General features: G+C 44.8%; 1 protein-coding gene across 1 annotated transcript in view; it reads left to right on the top strand.

Moving 5' to 3' along the window:
* Positions 1–16037, top strand: part of LOC144797574 (uncharacterized) — a 510336-nt gene that overhangs the window by 126266 nt on the left and 368033 nt on the right. Inside the window, exon 3 of the mRNA XM_078668235.1 lies at positions 15008–15118. Within this exon, the coding sequence (XP_078524361.1) occupies positions 15008–15118 (111 nt within the window). The remainder of the gene's footprint in view (positions 1–15007; positions 15119–16037) is intronic.

Genomic DNA, 16037 nt, shown 5'->3' with positions numbered 1-16037 from the left:
GAGAGCACCCACTGTCATCCTACCGTCCCAGTGGTCCCCAACGTTCCACGTTCCCTTTCCCCTTCACTGGTCCACCAACAGTTCCAAAGGCAGTGGCGAGCTGATCCCTGAACTGCACCATTGGTAGGGGGCTGTTGTGGAATAAACCTACTTGAACCCCTACATTCACCTCCACCTCGTTATTACAAGTGGCGACGAGCGGACTTCACAAACAGCCCCCCACCGCGGTATCCTGTTACTTCTACGGAACCGGTCAACTTCGTGAAAGTCACTGTCATCACTACAAATGTTGAACTTCTGAACTGCACTCAGGCTGACAGCGACATTGAAGCATCCTTCCTACGATCCTGCACTGCCTCAGCTACGACGTCTGATCACCATGTAGGAACAATGAATCTCCACACCGATCAATCATGGTGAGATTGGCACATATTTGAGCACGTTGCCGCCAGCACACACCACTCTGTGACCGCTAACGCCTCAGCAGTTCTCCTCATACTTTCTTCACAGCGGTTCCCGCCTTCTCTCACAGTACACGTCACTGTGCTCCAGCATTCTTTCGTCTCCGCTTCAATCCTTCTCAGTGGATTTCTGCTCATGCGCACTACCGAACTCTCCAATTTGCGCGCCAGTGTTCTCCAGCCGCCTCTTCAAACCTCCTCAGAGGATTCCTTATTGCTCTTGCGCATACAGTGAACTGCCTATCAGCTGTGTGTATTTTAGAACCCCAGTAATGCGCAAAGGAGGATTTTCTCCTCAGCTGAGAGAAATCCTGTCAAGGAAGAATTAAAGCACATTTGCTTCAGTTTGGTCAACTCCTCACAGCTGTTGAAGTTATTAACTTTCAGTGTGTTTATATCCTGCTAGGAGCCTTCACACATCCAACTGAAATAATTCCTTCAAGGTGCCTTTTCTTCGCTGATAGGCACAGCCTCATCCATTTTTCGTGCTTCGTCAGCGTTCTCTTTCAGCAGGGTGCAATGTCTATTGACTCCAGCCCCAGCGTTTTATAAGTGCGTTCCTATCTCAAGTGATACGCATACTTTTGCCATTTCCACTGCATCCTTTTCACCTCTTCGATCATGTCTCAGTGAAGTGCACACCCTTCTACATGGTTACCCTTTGTCCTGATGGAAATTTTACAGTAATGTGCACACTGCAAGCCCATTCTACATAATATCAGCATCTGTCACGCAGTTTTTAGAGATTTTCTTATTCACTCCATACCATATGTGTGCTCTAAGTTCATTGAATCTCTCCCAACCACAACCTTTTCTTCCATTCAAAGTGGAACCATGCATGCCATGGAAGGAATGGAAGGAATATTTCTGCAATTACATAGAAACAAGCGAAGATGAGGATTTCACTCCTATAAAGAAAAAGAAAGTTCTATTGTATTGCCTTGGCCCAGGTGGGTTAAAAACCTACAACCAGATTGAGAAGAAAGTAAGGGAGGGTGCCAATGTTTTTCATCATCCGTTGGATGATTTAGATGCCCATTTTTCACCTATTATATGCGTGGCGGTAGACCGCTACACATTTTCACGGACAAAACAGGGCAAAAATGAGAGTATCGATGAATATGTTGCTGCATCAAGTAATTTAGCCTTAACATGCAGATTTGGACAATTTCAAGAAGAGTTCATATGTGACCAAATCATAATGCACACGAGTAACCCCAACATCCAGGACAAACTGTGGGTAAATGGTGAGTCACCACTTAAAGAATTGGTAGCTTAGTTAAAAAGGCAGAACTTACAGGCAGATGTGCCAAGGCTGTTCTAGATGAGCCTAACGTCGTTAAAGTTGTCAACACTTCTAATGCAAGCAAAATCAGATCCAAGGAAGGTACTTGTCAGAATTCAGGTGAGAGGGACAAGAAAAATGATTCAAACAAGAAAAAACACAACTATGAGACAACACACACCAAGAGATATACAGAAGACACGGAACGAAAATGCTATCGCTGTGGGTCCCCGTCTCATCTTGCTGACTTCGAAAAGTGCCCAGCCAGATTTCAGAAGTGCACGTCATGTGGACTCACTGGGCATTTTGCTAAAGTATGCCATAGGAAATCCTCCAGATGCAGTAAGCCAGTTGAACACATCCAGGGTGAGTACGACTCCAAGTCAGAGGAGTCTGATGATTCAGAGTCTGGCAACATCAACTATGTGTTCTCAATAGAGTATGATGTTCTGGAGCTTGATCCCACGAGGATCAAGAAACCTATATGTGAAATCAAAATGGGGGGTGTGCCCATGAACATTGTCGCCAATTCTGGTTCCCCATTCACTATTGTTAAGGAATGAAATGAAATGAAAAAAAATTATTGTTCAGTTACTAAAAACTTACAATTAAAACAACATTATACAATTCTTCTTTCTATTGTTAAGGTAAATGTCTGGAAACAACATTTTGTTAGTAAAATTAGTGCCACCCTGAAAAAATCCAATGTAATTGCGAAGAGCTACACTGGTGATAACATTGAATTCATAGGTACTCGTGATCTGGAATTCAAATTCAAAAGCAGGAAGGCGTTCTGCGAACTCTTCGTCGCTAAAAAAGGACCTTCCGTCTTGGGATGGAATGATCAAGCTGACCTAGGGATCATTCTAAATCCAAACAGTGATGACCCTGTTATGTCTATCGAGGATAATAATACATGTAATAGCACCCTACTCGGAGACTACCCCGAAGTAGTTACTGGAAAAGTAGGCCTACTTAACAGTTTCCAGCACAAAATTGAATTAAAAGAAAATGCCTCTCCGTGCGTACATAAAGTCAGACATCTTCCTGTTTCCGTTAGAGATGATGTCCAAACAGAACTGAACAGACTGTCACCAATGGAGTAATAGAAAGGGTCGAATCTTCAGAGTGGGTTTCACCTTTAGTAGTTGTTAAACAACCCAATGGAAAAATTAGACTCTGCATTGATCTTAGAGACTTAAATAAGAACATTATAGTTGATCAGTACCCCTTGCCACGCATAAGTGAAATGTTCAATGCCACGAAAGATATGAATGTCTTTTCTATCATAGACTTAAAGTCTGCGTATCATCAGGTACCATTACATTTGGAAAGCAGAAAGTACACGACTTTCATCACACCTTTTTGCTGTTATTGTTTCACCAGGGTACTGTTTGGATTGGCCTCGGCTGTTGCGCCTTTTCAAAGAATGATGGCTTCCATCTTTGAAGGCGTTACCGGTGTGAGGTTCTTTCAGGACGATATCCTGATTATGGGCAGCAGCCAAATGTAACATGATTTCGTCTTAAAGCAGGTACTTGAAAATCTTAAAAGGCATGGGTTGACAGTCGAGCTAGACAAATGCAAATTTTCTCAATGTAAAGTTAATTACCTAGGTCGCATCATCAGTCATGAGGGTATAAAACCCAAGCAGGGATTAGTGGATGTCATCCTTAAAGCTCCTTGTCCCTCCAACAAAGATGATGTGAGAGCTTTTCTCTGTCTTACCGAATATTATTCGAAATTCATTCGCAACTTCTCTGAAAAAACGTACAACATGAGACAATTACTAAAAAGTAAGATCACATTTTTGTGGTCCTAAGATTGTCAGAATGCCTTTGATGTCATCAAAAAAGAAATAGGCAATGCACCTTTTCTTAAAGGTTTCGACCCCAGAACCCAGACATACATCACCACTGATGCCAGTAACAAAGGTCTCGGTGCTGTGCTCACACAGGTATACTCGGACAACAATGAGTGGGTAGTAGCTTTCGCGTCAAGTTCCATGACTTCTGCTAACGAAAGGTACTCAGTGATCGAACGGGAGATGCTTGCTTGTTCGTGGGCTCTAAACAACTTCAGGGTGTATGTCTGGCGTTACAACATACATCTACGTACTGACCACAAAATGCTCATCAAAATCCTCTCAGCATCGGACCTGCAGAATGCTTCCTCCAGGTTCAGCAAGATGTCTGTCAAATTGCTGGACTACAATTATACAGTTGAGTATTGGCCTGGAGTTAGGAACAAAGTGGCTGATTTCTTAAGCAGACTACCCCTACCCCGTGAGGAAGTCTTGAATGATCAAGAAGAAGCAGAGAAAGTAGCATTACTGTTCCGTGCAGACCTGGACGGGATCACAGCGAATGAGTGGAAAGAACACATGATGAAAGATTCCACCCTTCTTAAGGTATGCAATTACACCAACAGCTCCTGGCCTGAGAAGAAACGCCTTAATGATGAAGTTAAAACATTTTGGGAAATAAGGAACAAACTGAACAGGTAAGGCAACTCCACCCAACACACTCAGAAGCAGAATCCTCGGTCTGTGCCACATTGGTCACCTAGGCATTTCCAAAACGAAGCAAAGAGTCAGATAAAGCTATTGGTGGCCAGGAATCGACAAGCAAGTTGAAGTTATGATTAGAGACTACATGAGTTGCAATGACTCAGACAAAAGCCTTAGAACCTCCAGAGTTCCTCTCACTTCCCTCAACCCTCCAGATATGTCGTGGGAGAGGTTAGGTCTAGATATAACTGGACCCATGGAAGGCCACGATGGTGCGATCAAGTACATTCTGGTGGTTATGGATCATTTCTCCAAATGGCCTGTAATAAAGATTGTTCACAGTGCTGACAGTTCTTCAGTCATTTCATTTTTAGATAGATTATTCTTGAGTGCAGGGTTACCCAAATACCTACTGACCGACAATGGCTCCTCATTCCTGTCAGATGCATTCAAATCATTCTTGGAGAGAAACTGTATCACTCACCTCACCACCTCTCTTTATCATCCTGAAGGTAATGGCCTCGTTGAACATTTCAATTGAGTCATTAAAGGAAACATACAATTGTCCAGGAATACCAACCTCAACTGGGAAGAAGAAGTATTCAAACTCATGTGGGCTTATAGGATCTAGCCATGTGCCAGTACCAACGAGTCACCTTTTGTCCTCATGAGAAGCAGACAACCCCTGAGCAAAGACTTAGGTTGGATGCCCACATCCAAACAGATTGAATGGTCACCAGAAACCAACAGAGAAAACATTGAGAAGGCACAAAAGTGCTATAAAGACTAGTACGACACCAGACACAGTGTCAAAAAACATTCTGTTCGAGGCATATGAGCTGCAGATTACACACTATGCATAGATGGCCACCTAGTGTTGGGCCCAGATGTTTGCAGTTTGTTTTGCTGTAGAAAAGTCTTTGGAAGTCACGGGATAGGTGACTCCTCCTTTGGATGAAACTGCGCATGGACATCGGCTCCATCCCCAGATTGTTTTTTTCCGCACCGGGCTCGGATGTGTTTCCAGCGCTCTGTGTTGGAACCGATTTCCTTCGGCACACAATCCTCACCAACTTACAGAAATTAAGTTTCGAACGCTTTTCCAGTCGACGCTACTCTTCAACCCCGAAAACTTCGATTCCGGTCGTCGTCGACGGCCTTCGGGCCTAACTAGGCCTCGACTCCAGCTCATGGAAAGGACGCCATTTAAAAAGTGTCCTCGATGTGGGTCGAAGTTTCCCCACACCGACCTTCATGAAGTGTGTAACTTTTGCCTCTCCTCGGAGCATGAGGCCAAAGACTGTTCCGCTTGTGCCTCTTTCCGCTCCAAGAAGACTATCCGGGACCGAAGAGTGAGGTGAACAATGGCTCGATCTTCAGCTTCGATTCGGACGACATCTTTGAGGAAGGCGTCAACGTTCCAGAACAACACAACGTCGACAGCAATTCCGAGGCAGAAGACTCCGAAGTCGAGGACATCACTCCAGCACAGCGGGTCGTAAGTAAGACCGTCGACCCCGACCCTTCCTCGACACACCCCAAGAAGGCCCCAGTCTCACCCTCGCCCTCGGGCTCGGGTGCACGCCGACCCACTGCTTCTACTGCCCCACCTTCGGGCCCGGCTAAGAAGCTAATGAAGCTTTCAGGCGGCTCAGGCTAGAGTCGGCCTTCGCACGGTGCCGGCACACACTTACCGGCACCGAAAAAGACAACTTCACCGGCACGCCGACATCCAAACCATCGGCGCCGAAACATACCACTACTCCTTTGGCACGGAAACCCAGGTTGGAACCAAGCAAACCCGCTTCGGATTTGAAAAAAACACCGGAACCGAAAAAAACGTTGGTTAAAAAAAACATACTGGAGCCGAAAAATTCCTCGGAACCGAAAAAAGCTTCGGTGCCGAAAAAGACTCCTGCTTCTCCGGTTAAAGAAATTGCCAAAAAAACAAAACAAACCGTTTTGGTGCCAAAACCTTCCTCCGCACCAAAAGATCAGCCTCCTGCAGAGGACTTACTTTATCCAGACCCTGCTCAAAAGACTCTAGCTAAAGATCCAATCACTGGACAGCTGATTTTGGCTTCAAAAAAGCGAACACTGGACACACCAGCTCCAGTTCCGCATTCAAAGAAGAAGGATATGGCTACCTCTCCCTTAAGACTGCCTTCCCCTTCTCTTTCACCTGTGCCATCACCACATCCTCCCATACCACAACATTCCCCAGCATTCTCTATCATACCAGACGATGACAACAGGGATGATAGCTCTGATGACATGGGGAGTAACATTCCTGATCCAGCTACTCCTACAGGATCACCTGACCCGTGGGATGATTATAACACCCTAGATGTCCCAACTGTCCCTCAGGATGACATATACCCCTCAAGGCCTTCCCCACCAGAAGACACTATGGGTTTCAATCAAATAATTCACAGGGCTGCGCAATATCATGGGTTAGACATGCATACAGACCCTGTAGATGAAGACTTCTTAATGGATAGTTTTGATAGTGCACAAAGGTCCTCATCCATGTTACCAATGCTTAAAGGAGTAATTAAGCATGCTCCTGAAGTCTTCAAAGACCCAGTCAGAACTCTGGTCATTAACCCTCGCATTGAGAAAAAATATAAAGCTGCTCCCTCAGACCCAGCATATATTAAAGGTCCTGTACCACTAGACTCACTTGTAGTTCCAATGCACGCAAGAGAGCAAACTCACAAACATCAGGTGAAGCTCCACCACCAGATAAAGAGTCTAAGCTACATGACGCATCAGGGAAAAGAACAGCGTCTCAAGCAGCAAACATGTGGCATATCGCCAATACAGAGGCATTATTAGCCAGATATGACGGGGCACATTATGACAAATTAGAATCATTAATGAGGCACCTCCCTGATAAGTACAAGGATAGAGCAAATGAACGTATCCAAGAGGGGAAAAACATTACAAACACCTCTATTCGGTGTGCACTGGATGCAGCAGATACTGCCTCTATGGCAGTTAACACCAGCGTCCTATTACGTAGACATGTCTGGCTACGCATACCAGGGTTCAAACCTGAAGTACAAAGTGCCATTCTTAATCAACCCTTTGATGAGCAACACCTATTCAGGCCTAACGTAGATGTATCACTTGAAAAAATGAAAAAAGGATACAGATACCGCCAAATCTATGGGAGCCATGCAGTCGCAGGCTCCCAGACGTTCATTTCGTCGCTTATCCTATCGAGGTGCCACCAGGGGATACTCTTCGGACACAGCTTCTACCTTGTACAAAGCCCCTACACAGTCCACTTACCGCAAGGGCTACCAAAGGGGTGGTTACAGGGGTAACAATAACAAAGGCAGAGGGAAAAATAACAACTCCCGCTCTACCCCTGCCCAATGACTCCCTTCCCCTGACCCCGTCCCATTCCACTCCTGTCAGGGGAAGACTTCAACAATACCTGCCAGCTTGGGAAAACATCACATCAGACAGGTGGGTGCTCCAAATAATTCAGTCAGGTTACTGTCTAGAACTAACATCCACCCCCCCAAACATACCACCCAAGCAACATCCAATGTCACAAGAACATTTAACACTGCTCAGACAGGAGGTAATATCCCTCCTGCAGAAAAATGCAATAGAAATAGTCCCAGAGCATCAGAAAAACAAAGGAGTATACTCCCTATATTTTTTTAAGAGCCATCCTAGACCTCAGACCTCTAAACATTTACATAAAGTCGGACCATTTTAACATGGTCACACTCCAACAAGTCCTTCCTCTTCTGGTACTAAATGACTTCCTGGTCACCCTAGATCTCAAGGACGCATACTTCCATATTCCCATCCACACAGCGCACAGAAAATATCTCAGATTTGTGCTAGACGGGCAGCACTACCAGTTCAAAGTGCTCCCATTCGGAGTCACAACAGCGCCAAGGGTGTTTACCAAATGCCTAGCAGTAGTAGCAGCACACTTAAGAAGACAATATATTCATGTCTTCCGATATCTACGACTGACTCATAAAAGCCAGCTCATACAGCCAGCGCGTACAACACACTCACGCTACTATTCAACTGCTTCACGACTTGGGATTCACAATAAATCGCACCAAATCACATCTGCAACCCTCGCACATACAACAGTAACTCGGCGCTACAATAAACACCCAAGTAACACTAGCTTATCCCTCTCCAGCCAGGATAACAAGTGTACAAACTCTCTTAACAAAATTCTGACCGCAACACTCGCTACCAGCTCAAGTGTTCATGCAGCTCATAGGAATGATGGCATCTTGCATATTTGTAGTACCTCACGCAAGACTGCAAATGCGTCCACTTCAAGAGTGCCTAGCATGCCAATGGAACCAGGCTCAAGGTCATCTAACAGACCTAGTGTTGGTAGACGGTCGGACTCATCGTTCTCCGCAATGGTGGAACACCAAAAACCTTTCCAAAGGGAGACCGTTTTTAGAGCCAGTTCCTCAAATAGTCATGACAGTGGACGCATCCCTCTCCGGCTGGGGAGCTCACCTACTGCATCACACCATGCAAGGCAGGTGGACACCGCAACAGAAGTTACTCCACCTCAATCATTTGGAGTTGCTAGCTGTGTTTCTAGCACTAATAGAATTTTAAATGCAAGTGTCAGGCAAAGCTGTCTTAGTCCGCACAGACAATATGACAGCTATGTACTACATAAACAAGGGGGAACACACTATCTGCAGCTCTCTCAGTTAGCACAGCAGATATGGAGATGGGCTATACCACTAAAGATCTTCCTCTTAGCCCAACACGTCACAGGAGTTCAAAACACTATGGCGGATCTGCGAAGTCGACAAACCCAGCAGATCCACGAGTGGGAACTTCATCCGCAAGTTCTTCATCCATTCTTTCAAAAGTGGGGACAACTTCAGATAGACCGCTTTGACACCCACGAAAATGCAAAATGCCCAAGCTTTGCCGCCAGATACCCACACCCATTGTCCAAAGGCAATGCGATATGGATGAACTGGTCAAAACTATTTACGTATGCTTTTCCTCCTCTCCCACTACTTCCGTTAGTGGTACGCAAACTACAACAACATTCCCTGACGCTCATTCTAGTCACTCCAACTTGGGCCAGACAACCGTGGTACACCACGCTGTTGCAGATGTCAGTAGTACCACACCAAAAACTAAACCTATCTCCACGCCTATTAACACAGAACCATGGCGAGATCAGACACCCAGACCCAGCTCAGCTCAACCTAGCGGTCTGGCTCCTGAGGTCATAGAGTTTGGTTACCTCAACCTTCCTCCAGAATGTATGAACATTATCAAAGAAGCTAGACGTCCCACTACTAGAGCATGCTATGCTGCTGAGTGGAAACGCTTTGTCATATACTGCCAAATCAACCAAATAAATCCCTTAGACGTGTCTATTCAACACATCATAGGATATCTATTACACCTTCAAAAGTGTAATTTAGCCTATACGTCTATCAGACTACACCTTGCTGCCATAGCAGCATACTTACAAAATAGACAACATCTATCTCTTTTTAGAGTATCAGCTATAAAAGCTTTCATGGAAGGACTCAAAAGAATAATTCCTCCCAGAACGACACCTGCACCAGTGTGGAACTTAAACATAGTTCTTACAAGATTAATGGGTCCTCCCTTTGAACCATTACATAAATGTGAATTGCAATTCCTAACCTGGAAAGTAGCTTTCCTAGTAGCAATTACTTCTCTCAGAAGGGTTAGTGAACTACAAGCATTTACCATTCAAGAACCTTTTCTGCAAATTCATCATAACAAAGTGGTTCTTCGTACTAATCCTAGATTCCTTCCTAAAGTCATTTCACCATTCCATCTAAATCAATCAGTTGAGCTTCCCGTATTTGTCTCGCAGCCTTAAACAGTCGCAGAAAGAGCTCTACACACCTTAGATGTCAAAAGAGCATTACTGTACTATATCTAAGGGACACAAAGTTTTCGCAAAACAAAACAACTTTTTGTGTCTTTTTCACCGCCACATGAAGGCAACCCCATATCAAAATCAGGGATCGCTAGGTGGATTGTTAAATGCATACAAATATGTTGCCAGAAAGCCAAACGTACGTTAACAATTTCTCCAAAAGCCCATTCAACAAGGAAGATAGGGGCTTCAATGGCATTCTTGGGGAACATTCCCCTAGATGATATATGCAGAGCAGCTACATGGCTTACACCGCACACATTACTGTGTAGATGTGCAAATTAAACAACAAGCCACTGTGGGCCAGGCTGTACTAAAAACACTGTTTCAAACAACTGCAACAGATACTGGTGGTCGCCGCTAGGTCTGGGTACTGCTATACAATCCATGCATAGTGTGTAATCTGCAGCTCATATGCCTCGAACGGAAAATGCTACTTACCAGTATGCATCTGTTCTTGGCATGTAGAGCTGCAGAGTTACACACGCCCACCCGCCTCCCCGGCTACCTATATCTGTTCCAGTATTATCTTAATTAGATACAAATCACATGGACATCACTACCTCTTCTACAGCTCCATCACTTCTCTAATGGCGAAAAACAATCTGGGGATGGAGCCGATGCCCATGCACAGTATCATCCAAAGGAGGAGTCACCTATCCCGTGACTTCCAAAGACTTTTCTATACCAAAACAAACTGCAAACATCCGGGCCCAACACTAGGTGTCTATCTATGCATAGTGTGTAACTCTGCAGCTCTACATGCCAAGAACAGATGCATACTGGTAAGTAGCATTTTCCTTCAGAATTGGGGATCTGGTCAAAGTTCGTCTTGAAAGGAGAGTCAAGAAGGGAGAAAGCAGATTCACCACCCCCTTCGCATCAGCTAACTGTAAACCAATGCTGCCCGACTCAGTGGCGGCAAAGTATGGCATATGAATAGGTTGGCCGAATGCCATTCAATGGAAAACTGTTTAGTCATCGCCCACACTACTCTCATAATGAAGATATGTCTAGTCAGTGCCAGCCCAGTAGAGCCAATAAGAGCCAATAATGATTTGTGGGTTGATTACGATGAACCTGTATGTGGTCACAGTTCCATGCCTTCTAATAACAGAATGTATTCAAGAAATGTTGACGTTCAAGATAGTGGTCCTCCACCCACCGCTGAGTCCACTGATTGTCGCTCACCGGACAAGAATGATGAAGTTAGTCCTCACGCTCCCATGCCTTATCAGAGCGATGAAGGAGATTTACTTTCTGATACTGAAGCCATGAACGACAATCGCGGTCTCAGGCAAAGGTTTGGTAGAACCATTAGCGATCCACATTCTGATACTGAGGTTATGTCCGACAATCTTGGTCTCTGGGGCAGGTTTGGTAGAACCATCAACAAACCAAAACGTTTTGATGACTTTGTTTGTGAATAACCGTTATGTTGTTAAACACTCAAGAGAGGAAGATGTGTTGTATTTACTGTTACGGTCACGCGCCAGGCTCTGAAGCGTGACAACATGTGTTTCATAGTTCTCCTGCGCGAGAGCACCCACTGTCACCCTGCCATCCCATTGGTCCCCAACGTTCCACGTTCCCTTTCCCCTTTACTGGTCCACCAATAGTTCCAACAGCAGTGGCGAGCTGATCCCTGAACCGCACCATTGGTAGGGGGCTGTTGTGGAATAAACTTACTTGAACCCCTACATTCGCCTCCACCTCTTTTTACAGTGCTTAAGTGCCACTACTTCCAAAGCTTGTATTTTACATTTTTTTAATTAAAGGGGTGTGCACATCACCGCGATGCGCACACACTGTAGAAACATGTCAATTTTCCAAGTCTCCTCATCACAGTGATGTGTGCAACGTACATGTTACGTCCAAAATGCAAGAAAATAGCGCTATTTTTAAAACAGTTTCACTTAATGTAGAAGTAGAATGCAAGCAGTAAATAAAAACACTGCATTCAAGATGGCGGCACCTCGATGTCTCCCATAGTGGTACCACATAACGCTTAGAGAACTACTAGACTGATAGATAATTAATATTATCGCAAAATGGTGATACGTTGGCAAAGACCGCTTTACTTGTAACATCAAACGTATGCTAGGCTGTAAACATGTTAACTCGGGTGGAACAGCAACAATATTGTGGAACACACCGCACTATGTCATACGCCACAACAGCCTTTCCCTCTGATGATTATTGAGAATGCACACTGGCCATTTCTGTGTCTCTCCTAATATTTTCTTGCGGGATACTTGCGAAAAGATTTGTTTCTCAAATCAGTGTTCCTTCCAGTTTCAGAAGATACACTCTCTGATGTGAGCACGATCAGGATGGATGCTTCCATATCGGTTCATAGTGCGGTAGGCACAGTGGTCGATGGCTTAAATGTGGGTTCTGCAGTCTCTTAACAGTTTGTCGCCAAATTAGTTGTAGTAATTACGCTGTTCAAGTACTTTGATCATGAAGATTTGGACAGTAATATAGAGACCACCAAGGAGGAGGTTGTGCTAGCAAAGCTTACAGACACCTGCTGCTGTTCAGTCACGTGACTCTTAACATTCTAATAAAGAACTTATTGACATCATAGACAACCGATTGTTCCTGGAGTGCTTCTCCCACCTCAGCCCTCTGTGTTGCTCTCTATCTCACCTGTGAACTTTTTCCTCACACCCATATTGCTCTCTCGTCTGTGGCTTCTCCTTCTCAACTCGCACTTCATGTTGCTTCCCATCCATCACCTGTGCCCTCCTCTCACGTCTGTTGCTTCTCTTCCCAACCCCTGTATTTCCTCTGTTGCTCCCACAAGTGCTTCTCCCAACGCCGCTCCACTTTGCTCTCTCCCCAGTTACTTCTCTTTCCCACACCCGTCCACCATATTGCCTTCCTTCATCTGCTCCCTCCTCTTTCGCTCATTGCTTCCTCTCCCACTCCTGCCCTATGTTTTGCTTAAGTCCACCCGTACCTTCCTTCTCGCTCAGATATGCTTCTCCTCTCTTCCCCCATTTTCCATATGGCTTCTCCTCCCCAACCTGCCCTCTATATGTTGCATTCCCACAATAGCACTTCAAAGAAAAAAAAACTCATCTTTTTTTAGGCGTGTGCGCATACATGGTGGGTGCACCTACAAGTCATGTCATACAGCATCGACAATGCTGGCAAAGCCAACAGGTCCAAAAGGCGAGACATATTAGTTTTGTCGTTCCTTGTTATAACAGAGATGGCACTACAAGTGGGTTGAAAGCTGCAGCCATAGAGAGTACATAGGCTGGATACTGGCGTCACTGTACCCTGAGATGTTTGGTACCAAACATCTCATTTTAATAAAGACTCACTGATTTCAGTGTTGGTCAGCACACCACAATTGTCGAGTCCTGGAAGCGGCAGGCAGGGCTTCGCACCAAAATTCTGCAGCAGGTTTTCTGTTCTCGGGTCAGCAGCTCTACCTTTGTCTGTATCTTCTTTGTGTCCATCGAATCTCAAGTTTAGGGTCAGGGATGCCACCTATATACTAAATTTCGGGGGTGTTACAGTGGGAGACAGGTAGTAGCCAATGGGCTACCTACTTTTAGGGTGTCTACACCCTCTAAGTGACCACTTCCTGTGGGAAGGGGCACTACCCTAATCCTAATTGGCTAATTCCCTCTCAAACCAAGATGGAGGGAAATGGAAAGTGGGCTCCACATTACCTGCGTCACCTCCTAATTTAGCAAATGTTCCCTCCTGTCCTGCTGCAAAATGTGGAGCAGGACAGGGGGATAGACATCCTCCACTAGCTAGAGTGGCCTGGATCGCATTTCAAAGGTGACATTGCCTTTGAAGCGTCCCTCCTTGGAAGGCCATCCTGACCCGCGGGAGGTGTGAAGCACCTCCACCCAGAGCAGGCTTTCTTCCTAGCCTCCGAGAGCACTGGCTCTCACCTCATGAGGTCAGAAACATGTCTGGTGGTGGCAGGCTGGCTAAGACTAGTCAGAGACCACCGCAGTGCTTGGTATGGTTTCAAGGACCCTCTAAGGTGTCTCCTGTGTGCATGTATTAATAAATCCAACACTGAAATCAGTGAGGCTTTATTAAGATGAGATGTTTGGTACCAAACATCTCAGGGTACAGTGACGCCAGTATCCAGCCTATGTACTCTCTATGGCTTTCCTGTGCCCTAACAATATAAGAATGGACTAAGATATTATTGGGTCAAATCTGCTCATAAAGATATGTCCACACATGTGATCTAGTCCACCCTGCCTTATGGCTGGAAGGACTGTAGTAGGGGTGACATACCTATACCTCATGCAGTAAATGGGGGCATGGCGACTCGTTGGTTTTCTCTGCACAAAGACACGCAGCCTGCAATAGCAGTTTGCATGGTCTTGGTGAGGGGTCTCTGGAGTGGCACAATTTGGGATGCAGCCCCAGTGGTCCTTCTTCAGTCTCAATGCCCTAGGTACCAGGGGTGCCATTTACTAGGGACCTATAGGAGTTGCTGAAGGTGTGCCCACTGTTGTACAGTTTTAGGGAAAGAACACTGGTACTGGGAACCTGGTTAGTAGGGATTCATTACACCTCAGTCGAAGTTAAATAAAAAAACAGGTAAAAGTGGGGTCAGGTATGCAACATGAACCCAGCTTCCCACATAGTGACTTTGTGAGTTCAGACTATTGGTATAAAATTATAGTTTAAGCATACACCTTCCATTTCTAGGCAGTTCTTCAGTTGAGTTGTGTCATTGTTTGTTACACCATGTCTTGTTAAGAGGGTGTTGTTTCATTGCATCAAGAGTTGTTGCTAATTTATGTCTACTTTAATTTCAGGCCCTCTTATTGCCACCACTGTGTTTTCATTAAGAGCCAAAGAGCAGGCTGAGTCTACCAGAAAGGGTAACCAGGAGTCCAAGAGAAGACAAGGCATGGATTATTCTTTCAGTAAGTGTGATGTAGATATGATGTGAGAGGCTGTCTTCCCCACAGTCACCATGCGGTCAGCAGATACTCCATTTTGGTACATCTGTAGCAGAAATACACATTCTTATACATACATTTTTTTCTTCCTGCCTGATGAAGTCAGACACCAAGCAAGGAGGTTGCATTTTCTGCACATTTTAAGATATACAGGCTGCTTCTATTCTAATTTACTACATGATCCTATTAAAGAAGAGGGTTATATTCAATTTCCATTCACCTGTCCAACTTCAAATATATCTGTGTCCTTAGTCATAGGAGAAGTAACTGTGGGGAACCTTTCCAGATTTTCTTGACCTTATCAATAAAGCAGCAGTCAGAGGAGTGTGACAATCCTCTGGTTTAGCTTTCTGGCATCAGCCTCTGAAGTATTACTCAACATGCGCTTCACCCATTACAACTTCATTACAAGTATTAGACTTTTGGCAAATTTGCTTGGGAGTTTTCCTCAGTTTGCTATAACCCTGCACATGAGAATAAGGGCCTAATTTAGAGTTTGGCGGATGTGGTTACTCCATCACAAATGTGACAGATATCCTGTCTTCCGCATTTCAAGTTTCTTTAGGACATAATGGAATTGTAATACAGCGGATTAGATATCCTTCACATTTGTGATGGAGTAACTTGTCTCCCAAACTCTAAATCAGGCCTCTAGTCAAAGAATTTTCAGCATCAAACATTCTCTCTTTGCCACACTATGGGAAGAAGGATGGAGGAAGACATTCGTTAGCTGAGTCCTTGTTACTGGCAAACACAGACTGGTAATACTTACTGACTTCCTCAAGTTAAATGGGTTCCTGAATGTACATTTTCTTTAAAAGAGTTACAATTTCCTTTCAGTCGTTGTTCAAAACTAAATGAGGATAGTAAAAACTGCCATAAA

The sequence above is a fragment of the Lissotriton helveticus genome, chromosome 12 (genome assembly GCF_964261635.1).
Source record: "Lissotriton helveticus chromosome 12, aLisHel1.1, whole genome shotgun sequence".
Classification (NCBI taxonomy): Eukaryota; Metazoa; Chordata; class Amphibia; order Caudata; family Salamandridae; genus Lissotriton; species Lissotriton helveticus.
The sequence above is the reverse complement of the archived record's forward strand: the minus strand, read 5'-3'. Positions and strand labels throughout refer to the sequence as shown.